The 16,671-nt window shown below is 36.7% G+C and overlaps 1 protein-coding gene across 6 annotated transcripts in view; it reads left to right on the forward strand.

The window, feature by feature from the left end:
• The first annotated feature begins 2,001 nt into the window (after window positions 1–2,001).
• Window positions 2,002–16,671, forward strand: part of LOC131064560 (uncharacterized) — a 52,380-nt gene continuing 37,710 nt past the window's right edge. Inside the window, exons 1-6 of one of the 6 annotated variants that reach the window (XM_057998734.2) lie at window positions 2,002–2,241; window positions 2,392–2,591; window positions 4,332–4,514; window positions 4,645–6,297; window positions 6,586–8,077; window positions 8,381–8,660. In XM_057998734.2, the coding sequence (XP_057854717.2) occupies window positions 4,716–6,297; window positions 6,586–8,077; window positions 8,381–8,660 (3,354 nt within the window). In that variant the 5' untranslated portion in view covers window positions 2,002–2,241; window positions 2,392–2,591; window positions 4,332–4,514; window positions 4,645–4,715. Of the gene's footprint in view, window positions 2,242–2,283; window positions 2,721–4,331; window positions 4,543–4,644; window positions 6,298–6,585; window positions 8,078–8,380; window positions 8,661–16,671 lie in introns of those variants that run through there. The other 5 variants (XM_057998731.2, XM_057998733.2, XM_059209589.1 and 2 more) reach the window with 5 other exon arrangements.

Here is a 16,671-nt window from a genome sequence, read left to right on the forward strand (position 1 = left end):
TAAAGTATAAATAGGAAAGAGAAATCAAGCCTTAATCAAATATTAAAAAATAAGATAGAGCCCTTGAAAAACCAAGCATGAAAATAGAAGGTAAAACCCTAAGGTTAAATATTGGGGTGGTGTAGGGGTAGACACGTTCACTAAAAAATATATGGGAAATAAACCACTACATAAATAATTCTAGGCTAATTAAATAAATGCATCCAACTAGGTAACAAATTATATTAGATAACAGATTTATGATTGATGATTAAATTCAATATAAATTAAACACCTAATTAAATGCTATAGATTAATATAAATAAACTTGCATGGGTACCTAGCTTTAATTTTATTGAAGAAGTCTCCATCTAAGCATCTGTAAAGCATTTGTTAATGTTCTAAAGTTATGTGCCGATTTCACTAACTTATACATTTGATTGTATTGCATTTATGTCTAGGTCCATTTGTGTGGGCTTGTACTTGCATGCATACTTGAATTGATGCAATCCATATGAATTGAACGGTCAAAATATGGATTATCAAGATTGACTTGCCTAATCTTTCATGTCTACTCATTGTAAGAAAAAATGGTGTCCACAAACAACTTTGAGGAACTTGTTGGATTGTTAGGGTCATGTTTTCCTTGGTGAAATCCCTAATAGATCAATTTTATGACTATAAGTGAAACAATCATGCAATGGACCTAGAAGATGAAGTGATATTTAATTATCAGCCAATTATTTCATCCACCTTCACAAATCAATCTCTAGATGTACTCCACAAGTTCTATGCTAATTTCAAAAGAATGGGTGAGTACCCTTAAATACAATATCCAAGTACATAAATCAACAAATTATGCATCAAATTGCCTTAGAATGACTTATGAAGTGATTGTTAGTGGATAATTTTAAAATTTGAATTTAAAAGTGAAGGGTTTAGATACGCTATTATGAAAGTGACCTATGTCAAGTCGAGTATTATAGATTTTATCATTGGTGGCGAATATCGTGTCTAAGGATTAGTAATAAAAATTTGGGGGTTAATGACAAAGGGATCAAGATGTGGACTATGATATGCCAATTGCACATGTATTTATGTCACTTGCAAGTTAATTATTATATATATGACACTACATTCAAAACATACCCAATAAACAAGGGAAAAGAGCATTCGTGTGCAATTTCATTACAATTTTGATCAAAGGTATGTGTTTTCCCTTAAAATAGGTTAGAATGTGGCAAATGATGCGTAGGTAAACAAAAAAATGACACGTTATGATGTAGAAAAAATAAATTTAAGCTGGGCTAAAATTAAATATTATGTTGTTGAAAAATTTACCCCTATTAATTTCAATTTCAAAAGGAAATTCTAGACTAAATTAAACCTTACCCATCTATCACAAGGTCACATGAAAAGACAACACTTTAGATAACATCAAACTATGTCATGTCATTATGATTGGTAAAATAAATTATTCTAATTATGATGTACAAGAATGATAAACAAATCTTAATATTTTATATTTTACATAAATTTTAAGGTACAACTTTTTCCACCCATATAAAATTTATTCGATATACCAATCCACACAAAATTCTAGAAAACTCAGTCACAAAATTTAATCAAACCTCATCTAACAAACTATTATTATTTTTAAATTAAAAAAGAGGGAGTAAAAGATAGATACTCTTCCTATACAAGTTGAGTGTGCAACTACTCATGAATATTCTCTTACACCATTCCTCTTAGACGTGATCACATTATAGTTTGCTCCTTATAATATTTTTAATTTAATTTTTTTACTCTTTAATTGTTTCCACCTTGGAATTCGATTTTTTTCCAACACTGAAATATAAAAGTGACGATGCAATACGTGGCATCCCTCCATTGGACCAACTCATTTAAGTAAAATGGTCCCTGTCATTTTTTTGTTTGTTTGACAGATTAAAGGAAAATCACATAATAACAGCAAAAACAAAACAACAATCTAAAATGAAAAAATAATGCTTGGGCATATACACACAGTATATACTACAATTAAAAAATAATTATAGCAATCGCGAGGTTCAGAAATCGATCCAATAAAACCTATCTCGTGTCCACGCTCACTGTAAATTATTTCTATTCAGTTGTTCTGATTCACTGTGTTTTTAGCTTTTTTGGGGTTCCTTTTTTTCTCTTTTGGGGCCCCTTCATTCATCTACAGGAAGTGGCAAAAACAGGGACAAAGACAAAGACATAGTCTCGAACCCGTGACCGGTAAGTTACAAGTTTATTGCTGATTTATCCAGGGAAACAATAAATTAAAGAAATCGATATCCAAAATTTGAACTAGGGTTAGCTTCTAACTCTACGGCGGGATTAGATTTACAAACCCCACCTGCATTACCGATCTCGCATTTTAAACAGATATTTTTAAGGCCGGCTGTCTTTTGCTTGCGATCTGAGCTTGGAAACGCCTGGCAAAGGTCACGAGGTCGAATCGCTGGAAGTCGTTTTTATCTCGACACATATACATATTTTTCTTCTTCTTTGGCTCTTGCAATACCGTTGGAGGGTGTGCCTGAAGATAACAACTGTGCTGCTACTGCTGCCGTAACCCTAGCAGGGTAGCTATCACACTTACCGAGGACACTTTTTTGTACTGAAACCTTGCCTGATATTTTATTTGGCTGAATTAAAATGTAAATTTTGCGCTTTGAGCTTTGGATATGTGAAGCGAACAATGGAGAGCGTAGGTTTGTAAATGTTTTTGCTGTTCTTTCAAGCGGCAGATCCTTTTGTGTTTGGGGAATATGTTTGCCATAACATAAATTCAGAAGCAATAATCTTTCCAAGACACACAAACTTATATTGAAACGTTGCTTGATGTTGTCTTTGGTTGAATTAATTTGTAACTTTTGCGGTTTCGGTTATATCTGCTTAATGGACATATGGAATTTGTTCCGATAGCCTGCAAATTTGTAAGTTTTCTTATTACTTTGTGGAGTTGTGGATCCATTTGTGTTTAGGGACTGGCAATTTTATTTGTGGATCTTTGCCATTTTCCGAGCTACGTGGTCATTATGAAAGTTTGTCGGCAGCTTTTATAAGATACATTTGGATGCAGTGGTCTTCACTTTTGAAAAAGCAATCTGAAAATCACTCTGCTACATTTACGAGCTATTGGTTGTAACTTGTAGACCACCCTTAGAGCTTAAAAAAGGAACTTGAGAAAAAAATCCAAGAAATAATCTTCACTTTTTGGCACCTCAGCACAATATTGCAGGCTAATCAACTGTGATTTTCCTTTGCCAAATGGCTGTTGTGAGGATTTTGTTTTTCTTGCTTCTTTTCACTTTTGTTCATGAATCTTTGACATTATCTGTAACAACCATGTTTCTCTTTGGTTCTGGTAAGACAAACTCAAAAGATAATCTCTATTTTTCACTGCCCTGATGCAATATTGAAGGCCATTCCGATAGGACTTTCCTTTGCCAAAATCACAGTGTCTATATTTCATTTTCAGATCACTGGCATTTTGGCTCTTGGTAGCAATAATCATCATTTTCACTGCCCTGATGGATTAGTGCAGGCTGACAGTTTGCTATGGTTTATAGTTTTCTTTGTTTTTGTCTTGCTCAGCCAAATTACTTTGGTGAATTTTCTTTATTTTTTTTTTACATATAATGAATACTATTTTTCTATCTCTGGTAATTTTGACAACCAAGTCTGCAGTATGTACATTGTCTGACGGCTGAATAAGTTAAATTTAAAAGCAGCAATCTTCATTCTTTGCTGCTTCAATTCAAGAGTGCATGCCATTCTGCTATAATTTCTAATCTTCATTTTTTGTTTTTCTTTGCAAAACTGATACGATGGAAGGATTTCTTTTCTTACACATTTAAGTTTCTTCATTATGATTTTTGATTATTAGCATTATTAAGTATCAAGTGTGTGGTATACTTGTTTGTCTGTGGGTTTTCTGAGGTAAATTCACTATTAAGAATTTGATATTTATGCAGCCCAGTGTAGGACAATCTGCCATGATCTATAATCTTCTTTATTTTTATAATTCCTTTGCTAAATTGTTGTGACGAGGTTTTCTAATCTCAGAAAAGATTTTTTCTCTAGTTTGTTCTGGTCCTGTGGTTGTCTAATTCCTCTAGCATTCTATTGTTAAGACCAAAAATATTTGTTTCGTTTCTGAAAATGATTTACTGTCTGGTACAATTGCAGGTTGTGCAGATGGTTTTAAGATTTGAATCTAAATATGAATTTACAAAATTCTAAGTGTTAGGCTTTGTTTTAGAAGGACACTAAATTGTATGGTCAGACTGATAGCGTTTTCCCCTCTTCTTTTCATGTAGGTACTAGAAATTGGGATCTACTGTATCTTAGCATCCAAGCATCCAAACTGCATCAAGATTGCTCAGATGTGATAGTTTTATGCTTTCATGTCAATGTTATCAATAGATTTCGAACAATAACGAATCCTCAAAAAGATTGATGCTATGGACATGGGGGCAGGATTTTGGAGTCGTTGTGTTCCGGTAATTATTTAGTAGGTTGAATCTTTGGGTATGGATGTTTGTTTAGTTGATTGTTCATTTCAGTTAGATTCAATAATGTTACTTTCATGATATTTTTGTTGAATGTTGGCTATCTGTCTTTGATGTGCAGTTATTGCAGATGTTATCATAATATCGATTACTTAAGCTGTAGACCAGGGGAAGACAGGGGCAAGTGTGTCAATGGCAGACACTGTGAATGTTATATTGGACTACCTGAAAAGGCACCATTTTACAAAGGCTGAAGCAGCTTTGCGAGGGGAATTGGTCAACCGGCAGGGCTCGAATGGTTCTCTTCCCCTGTCTTTTACTGGTAACTTGTCTCTAGAAGGGAACAGAGAAGAGAATGCTGATGAAGGCAAGGAAGCTCGTGGAAGACAGGGAGCAGAATTTCGATGCTTTCAGAACAAAGATGAAAGATCAAAATTTGTACCTGAAGACATTGCTTTTGATGAAGAATATTGCCATAAAGGGGAAAATATGAATAGTCAGTCATTGGCTGATGGAAGTTCCTTCCAGGATAATGTGACCGACACAGAACTTATAGTCAAAGAGGTGGAGTGTAATCCCATTAAACATGGACCTGGACAAGAGCACATTAATGGAAGAAACAATCCAGTTAATAATGAAGGGGAACAGCAGCTTGTATGTAACGAGCAAAGGACAATGTATGATTCAGTGGGAACAAGTGATACAGGAGTTATGTTTCAGCAGGCCTCTGCAAGGTCTGAAAATTTATTTCTTCCAGACAAATACGTGGGGAATTTGGGTGCTGGACGCATTGAGACCCTAGGCCCTTCAGAGGGTATAAACAAAAACAAAATTCACAATGCAAAAAAATTTGTGGACATGGAAAAGGAAGAACTTTCTACAGGGTCCAACAGTGATGTTCAGGGGTTGCCAATGAAAATTCCAGTAACAATGGAGATGAGGAATGGCAAGAAAGCTCCGAGTGGGTCTTTGTTTGTGGAAGAGCTTGTTCAATATCCATCAAATCTCATGTCACAAAAGAATGGCAAAGGTAGTGCTAGGATTCTAGATTCAGATGGAGACAGAAGTATGCTGTCACTTGGAGAGAAGGGTGCTTTTAATAGACCTGAAGAGAGAGTCTTGCGGTCTGAAGGAAAATATGCTCCTGCTGAAGGAATGTTTGGTGAGCAATCCAGGTTCGCCCAAGGTCCTGAAGCTGATATTCACTTCCCTTCAGGAGGCACAAGGAGTGAACAGGTTAAGCATGATATTTTATCCTTTTATGATCCCTTACCAGAGAATATACCTTTGAAACCAGATGATTCTAGGACAATATCCTTTGATCCATGGAAAGGAGGACGGAATAAAACAGCTTTTCCATATCCATTAATTAGCAATCCTGCTAACCCTGGACAACCATTGCAAACTTTGAATCTTGAACAAGCAGGTAATAGTGGCAAAGAAGTTAACAGACAAGTAGTATGGAAAGAGTTGGCGTTGGCAAAAGAAAGGGCTGATTTACACATTTTAAAGGCTCAAGAAAATACTGAGCAAGAAAAGTTGGAGACTTTGGAAATCATGGTCACTCCAGAAAAGCCTTCGGAAGGGCTCCCAAGGTTGCCTCCTGTCAGGCTAAAGTCTGAGGAGAAGAATCTCAACTTTCTGCAAGAAGGTCTTGATAGGGGAGAGAAATCAGACCAAACAGGATCAAGCACAAAGGCTACAAACATTGAGGGTTCATTTCTACTAGGATCATTTCTGGATGTACCTGTTGGTCAGGAAATCTCCAATTCAGGTTTGGGTTTAGAAATTTGCCATTTCAGCTTTCTGTTTTGCCATCTTGTTTGTTTATGTGTTATTTTTATTTGGTCCAAGCACATATTTTCATTGGAACTACTTTTGTTATGTTTCTTTCACCTGCCACGTAGAAATAAGTGCTATGTAAGGTTTTTGGATATTTAAACATTTCAAATTTTAGTTTTACTTAATTAATACCATGTACTATTAGTCTATTACTGATCACTAATAGACTAACACATTAATGGGCCTGATCTTTGAAGTAAGTTTACTGTTTGTTACATAGGTGGGAAGCGTATAATGGGAAGCAGTCGATTGTCTGTAAGCCAAGGTATTGCTGAAGATGCCTCAGAACTTGTTTCTGGTCATGCTGCTATTGGAGATGGCTTAAGTGAATCTGTTGATTATCCAAATGAGTATTGGGATTCGGATGAATATGAGGACGATGATGATCTTGGATATATCAGGCAGCCTATAGAAGATGAGGCCTGGTTTTTAGCTCATGAGATAGATTATCCCAGTGACAATGAGAAAGGAACTGGACATGGGAGCATTCCTGATCAGCAGGAGAGGGACGCTGGGAAGGATGAGGATGATGACCAATCTTTTGTTGAAGAAGATTCATACTTTTCAGGAGAACAATATTTTCAGTCAAAGAATATTGAACAAATAGCTGGTTCAGAGGACCCAGTTGGACGGTCTACAACTGGAATGTATGGAACGAACGATGACAGTGACTTAATAGCTCAATATGATGGGCAGTTAATGGATGAAGAGGAATTGGCATTGATGAGACAAGAACCTGTATGGCAAGGTTTTGTTACACAAAACAATGAGCTTGTAATGTTGGGTGGTGAGAGGGCTATGAATGATCTTGAACGGCCACGGCCTGAAGATTTTGGTGTTGATGATGATCAACATGGGTCAGTGAGGTCCATTGGGATAGGAATTCATAGTGATGTAGCTGATTTTGGTAGTGAAATGAGAGAAAGCCTGGTTGGAGGGAGCAGTGAGGGTGACATAGAATATTTCCATGATCGAGAAATTGGTATTTGTGGGTCTAAGCAAGTTCGATATGACCGAAGTAGGAGCTCTCATGAACGGTTGGAGAAAGCCAAGGAAACTTTGACATGTCAGGATTCTTCTAAGTATGATGCTGTAGATGAAAGCGAGGATCACTTAACTAGCAGGAATTATGGTTCTTGGTCTGATTGCAGGAATAATGGTAATAGTCAAGCTGGGCATAGTAGCTGTGAAGATCAAGACACTGTCAAACATGTTGTCAAAGGAAGGGATGCTGGAAGCGGTGGTCTCGACTTTGGAGGATTCTCTTTTCCATCTCCTTCTAGCACTTGTGATATGGTGGGCTCAAAGGCAGAGTCTGGAAAGTCTCTTTGGTCAACCAAGGGGAATATGACACTTTGTGAGGACACAGATGACTATGGCAATGATATTATTGAACGTGATGATATTTTGGCATCATGGAGGCGCAAGAGCAATGAATCTTCACCTGTTTTAAGCTCAAGGGATGAGAAACAGGCTAATGTGCAAAGGTCTGCACATTCCACTGCTTCCACATATTCAAATTATGAACTTGGTGAAAGAGAACTGCAGAAAAGGGATACAGAAGAAAATATGAATGACTCCAAGGAAGATGAAGAAGCAGGAGCAATAGATGATGAAGAGGCTGCAGCTGTTCAAGAACAAGTCCGACAGATAAGGGCGCAGGAGGATGAGTTTGAAACATTTACACTGAAGATAGTGCACAGGAAAAATAGGTGAGATTCATTTGTTGACCTTTTTTAATCTATAGGCTGCTAATTTGAATTTTATAAGCTTGATTTTTTGAGGGAAATTATAAATTTTATAAATTTAGAGGATGCAAATTATATATTTGCTTTTTTAATCCTTTGATCTTGAGAAAAATCTGCAAAGGAAAGGTATTATTTTGGTGATTTGAGTCAAAACTCTGTTGAGTTATTTGGTGGATGGATAGGGGCTGTGCAATAGGGGGTTTCTATTACTGTATGGATATTCTTGATATAGCTTTATGTTATCATTATTCTGTATTTTTTTTCCAGGACTGGATTTGAAGAAGATAAAAACTTTCATGTTGTTCTAAACTCAGTGATTGCTGGACGCTATCATGTTACTGAGTATCTGGGTTCAGCTGCATTTAGCAAAGCAATACAAGCTCATGACTTGCACACAGGCATGGATGTTTGCATGAAGATCATAAAAAATAACAAGGATTTCTTTGATCAGAGCCTTGATGAGATAAAACTTCTTAAATATGTAAACAAGCATGATCCTGCCGACAAGTACCATATTCTACGCTTATATGATTACTTTTACTATCGGGTAAGTTTCACTCATGGCTCATTGTGGAAGCTGTTGATATATTTTGAATTGTATGTTGTTATTTGTTATCCATCAAGTAGAAACATCAATCTTTTAATCGAGGTTCTGTAAGTACAAACTTTTTCTGAGTAATCTAGAAGTGATATACCTTCTTAATTGCCAGTGTATTTGTTTTGTCTACGACAATTTGTTAAACTATTGTTTTTTAATCAGGGCTACTCAAATATTATATATTTAATATTTTCTTAGACAAGCAGATCCACCAATGCTATTGGAATGCCCCATCTGTAGTGGGCATTTGTTTTTAATGTAAAATGCAATTGAAATGCCATTTCATTTTGGTGAATGGTTACATTGGGTAGGGATGTTTCATTTTGTTTCAAGGTTACACTTCATTATAGGTTTTCCTTGGTATCCAATCTAGCATCTAATGGGACAAGGACATTTTCCTGTACAACAAAGAAAGATTAGATGTTACATATCCAAACTAATCCTCTTGACCAATTTCAATTCCAATCTTGAGGGTATTACTTAATGCAGTTGCACTTGGAATTTTTTTAACTAATAAATGGGAGTTGGGTGCTTGGGTTTTTCTTTCTGTAGTCCAATATATTTGTCTTTCTAGTTTTCTTGCTAGCTTGGAAGAAAAAAAATGTTAAACTTCAGATTTGTGTCTGCAGCAAATATCTTGTTCTCGACAGTGGTTCTCTTCTGTAACATCTTTTTTAAATAAAGATTTTTGTATGCAAATGTGAATGTTCTTTTTCGTTTGAATTTTACTTGAGAGTCCACTGGCCAAATCAATCTTTGTATTATAACTGTGAAAAAAGAGAGTTTAAGTTGATATAAACTGGTGTCAACCAACATGTACATGTTCTTGATCAACATTTGTGTTGCAACCTGCCCTTTTACATCATAACCAGTTATTTTTTTTCAATTTATAATTAACTTCTAACTATCTGCCAAATAGGGTGAAATTGTTTTCAAATGTAGTCAAACTTAAGCTGTCTTTTGGTTCTTCACTAGGTTTTAGTGATATGAATGAATTTTTGTTAAAACTGAATCGTCAACTCAAAAAGTTTGGCAATAATTAGCATTTGCACTCTTTGCTGTGCCCAAAAGTAGCTGTGTATGGTGTCCACTGTAGAGCTTTGATTGAAATAAAAAAGCAACTTTCCATGGGGGCTGCTCTTATTTATCATTTGTTTCATTTTTTGATTCAAGCATTTTGAACAGGTATGATGGTCAACCAATTCTTATGTTTAATACCAATGAGCTTCTGTTTGGTATTCATTGATTTGGCATTTAAATTCAAAGTAGGATATACATTCCAAAGTTCTTTGACTACAGCCATCATCATAGTTGATTTCAAATGTAGTCAAACTTAAGCTGTCTTTTGGTTCTTCACTAGGTTTTAGTGATATGAATGAATTTTTGTGAATACTGGAATGGTCAACTCATATAGCTTGGCAATAATTAGCTTTTGCACTCTTTGCTGTGCCCAAAAGTAGCTGTGTATAGTGTCCACTGTAGATCATTGATTGAAATAAGAAAGCAACTTCCCATGGGTTTTGCTGCTCTTATTTATCATTTGTTTCAATTTTTGATTAAAGCATTCTGAACAGGTATGATGGTCAACCGGATTCTTATGTTTCATACTTATGAGCTTCTGTTTGGTATTCATTGATTTGGCATTTAAATTTAAAGTTGAATACACATTCCAAAGTTCTTCAACTACAGCCATCATCATAGTTGGAATGCTAATTGCTAAGCAGGCTAACCTTTTAACAGCTGCCTCTTTTGGAACTTTAGTGTTATTGCCAGTGCTGCAACTGGTTGATAGTCTTACAGCCTAAGTTGTTGTATATGTGGAGCAATATTGTTAAGATTCAAAAATCACCGATCTTCTTGGGGCCATGATAAGCCTATTAATTTTGCTGAATGAATTGGAATAATCATCCGGGCCTACATAAAATAACAAATAATATTAAGTATTAATATCACTATTGTGTTTGTCATCTTTCTTGGTGTACATCTTTAAGATTCTATTTCCATCCCATGCTTCTTTGTGGATGACTAGCAAGGATTGCCGTAAAGATGGAAAATACTAACTCTAGCTTAAGTTGCCAGTTCTAGTTTGGATATTAGTTCAGGTTTGCAAATTCAATTAGTGGATTTGGCAAAAGAATTTTTGGGGTTGGGTTCTGTTGATGTGTGTTTTAGGCACAATTGGACAGAGAATAAAATACCAAAGTACTTTACCCTCTCTTGAACAAAATCACCCCAGATGCTAAATATCTGATCAACTAAGACAATTTCAAGGTTTCTACGGTCAGTTCTTGACATGTGGGTAACTCAATGGCTGATGTGATTTGCTGTTTTCACTTGGGAACTTACATAAACGTTCTAAATGATTCAAGGTTATCATGAATGGACATGGGTTTGCCAAATGACTTCAAATGATTTTGCAATTTGAGCTTAATTTTATTCTAACAAATTTTTTCGAATAAATACAAAAGAGACAAGGGTTTGGGAGTTCTAATCTAAAACCTAGAATACAAGATGTAGTGAATGATTCAATGAAATTCAACTAGGCAAGGTTTTACCATCAAAGAACAATTCAATACATGCTTATTGCAATCACCTAAGGTAAATTTATAGATGTTCAAATTACTACCATCAATATCAATATCATCAAGTCAATGCATACCAACGTACGTGCAATAATTGAAGCTAAGTCCAATTCAAGTTCCAGTTGACCACACAAGGCGAACTTACAATCAGCAAGAAGCTAGTGGTATGGATTAAATGAATTTCATTCAAATGCATTCAACACTTCTTTTATCCAATCGAAAATACTTGAAAGAAAATTTTAATCTAAATTCTAATATAAATTTAGAGGCAATGAGAACCACAAATGCATACAAAATCTAAACAAAAACCACCAAACTTCAATGATTTGTATTCAAACTTGCTGCATGTAGACGATAATTATCAAAAATCTCTCTTACAAATGAGAGGCAACTGGGTTTATATAGAGTCTCAAATGAAATGAATGGCCAAGATTCATTTAGAATCAAGGGTCAAGATCTTGCCAACACAACCCTAAAATAACTCTAACTAGGGTTTGCATAAAAAGGTCAAGATCTTGCCAACACAACCCTCTCTCTAGCTGCATACTTCATGAATCTGGCGAAGATTGAGTTGAGTTCCTCCATTGTAACTCTGGGTAAAGCTTCTTGTTGTGCATCGATCACATCCAAGGCATTTGAGCAAGTATCAAAGACACTTTCCCAATCTGGCTTAAGCTTCTGCAAATTGTTGATGTGAATCACAAGAGAAACCAAATCATCTATCTGATTCTTCTTCAAAGATTCTAACTGACTAAAGTAGATAAACTTCATCTTTTCTTTCAATTTGTCCAAGTTCAAATTGTTGGAAGTATGGACATCTAGTCCCAATAATTCTTCAATGGATGTAAGGATTTTTGATTTTGTGTCTTGGATTGATCCTTCCATCGATGTGCAATCCTATCTTGCATGATCATAAGCGGACCTCCGCATAGCCAAAGAACAATACCATCCCTAAAAGTCGTAAACATCTCTTGCCTAAATAACTCCCTTTTGGATCAATGTAGGTGTAGGGATTCGCTTCAACACCTTGAAGCGATGGATAGTCTTCTCTCGCACTGGTTGGAAATCATCCCAAACTCGTTCCAAATATTGCATCCTGAATATAAGCATTGATGTCTGTTGTGACCATTTCACACATCGCCCCATTAAAATGGGGACCCCCTCTTTTTCGCTTTTGTTTTGCCTGTTCTTCTCTCTGCTTTTAGGGTTTTGAGTGAGTGAGTTGTCTGGGCTAGGGCTAAACCTTAGGGGTTTCTTTTGGATATTATTCAAGCTAAGTCCAGTCAAATTTTGAAAGTTATTAAGCGTCCTCCCGAGGATTGAGATTGAGACGATAAGGTAAGCCTGTCAGGAGGTCAGATAGGTCCCAGGTTAGGTCTAATTAGGGTTTTTTGAGGGAAAATCCAAATTTTGTCTAAGTGTTAGCATTTTGAAGGTAAAATTGTGTATTCTTGCCTACGTAAATTTTGATCATTTTTTGGAGGCAAGATGATGCCTGAAATAGAGAAATCGCCCCTGTCCTTCACTAGAGGACCAAGGCGAAAATCTTGGGAGAGCCTATTTTGCCTTGCAGTAACAAGTTAAGCATGCATAGAATGAACGAAGGGGATCATCGCTTACCCCACAACGAGAATTGGCAATTAAAAGATGAAGGATTGAGGACAAAAGTGAAAAGGCGCTCCTGTCCCTCACCCAGGCTCCAGGGCGAAAATGTCCTAAGGCACGTTCCTTCTAAAGATCAAATGAATTAAACTCAAGACTCCAATTAAAAATGCCATTTTTGATGCCTAGATGAAGTGTTGGCAATTAAAAATGAGGAATGCAAGGCCTAGATTGAGAAAAGCGCTCGTCCCTCTCCAAGGGACCAGAGCGAAGTCATTGGCATTCATTATTTTTTACCTTATTTCAACATTAATATCCTCCAAATCGCATTAGATGCCAAAATTGCCAACTTCAAAATATTTGAAAAAATTAATTAAATTGGCATTTAATAAAGGCGCATGGGCATTTAATAAATTGATTTTGAGCCTTAGAAAATCGAATTTTTTTTATTATAAAGGCATTTAAAATTAATTTTTGTGAAATTAAAATAAAAATAGGGCGCTTGAGGTATCATTTTTATTATTTTATTAAGTCGGCCTCTCTTTTTTTGCAAATTTATTTATTTTTTGGCCTATTTTGCCAAGTCGGCCTATGGGGAGGTGAAGTGGTGAACGCCCTATATAATAGGGGTGTTTTGAGCAATTTTAATCAATCATTCATTCATTACTTCAAGTGCGATTGAGGAGCAGGAAGGAGGTGCGAAATCTGGTCTAGTTGGGGCGAATTTACCTCAAGTGTTGAAGACTAGAGGTGGTGGAGTTGATGCTTGTGAAGACGAAAGGAGGCGCCTTTTGCTAAAAAGAGGACTTCGATCTACATTTTGCCTAGCCAAAATTCACCTTATTTTTGCATCATTTTTTAGAATTAATTCTCAAGAGGAGGTATGGCGAAATCACCTTGACACCATTATTGAAGATTTGAATTTTGCGCTTTGTTTTGAAAATCCTAAGTTTGATGTAGTTAATTAGGAAATGATAACTCAAGATTTATCATAAAGTTTCCTAATTAAAATCTTAAATCTTCCTTTCTACTCTATATTTCTACGTTGCAAAATATATTACTCATTATGAAATGTTGTGTAGGTGTCAAGATGGCGACCCCAAAGGCAGGAGCATCCACTAGTCGTCCAGCCCTCATGAAGGAAGATCAGAGGAATGAAGAATTGGAGACCAAGATCGTGTCCAAGTGGAGCAATAGGAGATACCAACTTGGGAAACTTCAGTGTCAAGAAGTTTCGAGAGGTTCCTTACATTGGCAAGCCATCACCTGTCGCAAAGAGAATAATTGAAAGTGGCATCATCAAGACGGCCGGTTTCCCTCCAACAATTCAGTGCCATGAGCTGATGATCGAGTGTGCCCGCCATTATGACTCACAATCAAGATCGATCGTATCCACGGAAGGGAACACTTTGGCTTACCTTTCAGAGGAGGCTGTAAGTGAAGCTCTCCATCTCCCAGAACATAAAGATATGATTTACAAAAGCTTAGAAGGAGCCAGGTCAATGTATGAAGATGATCCAGACACTTGCTTGAGCATCATCAATAAGAATTGGTTACTCAAAAGTCGTCCTCGCCTGAGCAAGATTCCCAATACACCACATAGGATCGACTTCCAGGAGGAATACAGAGATTTGATAACTTTGCTCAATCGAGTTACAGGGGCTCCTCAGGCCTTCTACTTTGAGAAGTGGATGTTCTACTTCATCCAAGTGATAGTTCAAGGGAAATGAACGATTCATTGGGCTAGAATTATTAACCATTGCCTAAAGAAATACAAGTTAGAGAGAAGAGATCTGCCATTCCAAATTGGTTGAAGGAGAGACTGACAAGGGTGATTGTGATTGAGGATGAAGATAAAGTAATTGACTTAGAGAGCCTTGTAGGAAATTCTCAAGAGGCAACGGAGAAGAAAAAGGCCACCAAGATGTCCAAGATGATCAGAGATGAGACAGGGTCTAGGAAGTTGCAGATAGCTACACCGGTAGTGGACAAGTATGAAGGTGAAATTCTCGCAGAAGAGTATGATGTAGAAACATTTGAGCTTGGTCCACTCACTGCTGAGCAGGCACTGGATGAGGCAACTGATTCATTTGAAGTACTTAAAGACAAGCTTAAGGAAGAAATGGAAAAGAATAGAAAGCTTGAGAGAGAGGTCGGTGCTTGGAGAGGCTACTTTAGTCATCTCAATCAGCCCCTGGAACGTCAGGATCCAGCAGTGTCTCTTGTGCAAGCACTTCCCCTTGAATCAGTTGGCGAGGCAGAGAGAGTCAAGAGCTTGGTTTAGCTTATGAGCTCTTGGATTGACAAATCCCACACAGTTGTCGTTGAATTTGCAACAAGAATGATGCAGACAATCCACCGAGCTATCCAGGTCCTTGAGATCGTCCACAACCTAATGATAACGGTAGCCGCTTTCGTTCATACTAGAGATGTTATCATTCCTGTTCTGCAAGTGATCAGGCAAACACCAAGGAAGATCCTGGCACAAGAAAAGATAATGGATGGAGGAGCTCATAATTTACTTCAGTGGTCAACTCTACTCCAGATGAAAGAGGTTCTTTTTGAGGACATCAGCACCAAATGCAATCAAGTTGAAGGTGTCATCCATCCAATTCAGGACAAGGTGTTTGAGGTATTGTGTACCATTCTTGGCCGGAGGATCGAAGTTGAGACAGATGTGGACCTTCAAGAGTTGGAAGAAAGAGTCAAGGTCATCTTTTGCAAAGATGAGAATGTCATCACGGATGAACAACGAGATCTAATGTTCGCTACTATGCTCCTGATTGAGAAGATCAAAGAACTCGAACCTGGATGGGATACAACCCTCCTCAAGGCCTTTGATCAGGTTATCCACTTGGAGGAACGAATGAGGAATCTTCCTGAGATTCCTATTGCTGAGATTGAGGGAATTGTGTCCAGATTCATTGCATATGCTAAGAAGGAACATTGGAAAGGGAATAAGGTTCTAGAAGAGAGATTGTTGTAGATGATGTGGCACCTTAATTATCATTGGTCTATGTTCCCTCGATTTTTGTGCCAATTAAATATTTGGCTATGCATTTAGTAATGTTCAACTAAAAAGGGAACTTTTTCTAACAAACCCTAATTAGGGTTTAGGTGTCAAAATCTCAGCCGTTGATCTTCTTTTGATTTGGGCCGTTCATTGTAATTGAGGATGCTATATATACCCTCCCTCATTTTCATTTTGTGATTAGATATTAGAGATAAGTAGTTAGAAATTAGAAGATTAGAGCTTTTGGAGAGAAGAAAGTTATTTTGTAGCAAGATTGAGTATTGAAGAAAGAATTTCAAGCAATTGTTGTCTATTTTGGCTTTGAGATCAATAAAATATTGAAGTTATGGTGTTTTATTGCAATTCTTGTGGCTATCTTCATGGTTGTTTACTTTCTTGAATCATTCTCAGTCGAAGTAGTATTTAAGTTTGAAGGACTAAGTGTCAGGCTTTGATCTTTGGTGAGATTCACGTTCCAAACCACTAGCTTCTTACTGATTGTAAGGACGCCCTGTGTGGTCAACTGGTGATATCCATATTGCTTGAACCTTCAATCATTATTGAACTATTGATATGTACCTTCATGGTAGTGTCTATAATTCTTGATGGTTTGAAAAATCACTAATCACCTTAGAAGATCGCATCAATTCCAGTAGAGTTGTAATTCCTTGGCGATATTGAAATTGGTAGAATCTTACCAAATCTAGCCTACATTGAGTCATTCTTAGGATTAGATTAGAATTCATCTCTTGTAAACCCTACC

The sequence above is a fragment of the Cryptomeria japonica genome, chromosome 8, assembly GCF_030272615.1.
Source record: "Cryptomeria japonica chromosome 8, Sugi_1.0, whole genome shotgun sequence".
Taxonomy (NCBI): Eukaryota; Viridiplantae; Streptophyta; class Pinopsida; order Cupressales; family Cupressaceae; genus Cryptomeria; species Cryptomeria japonica.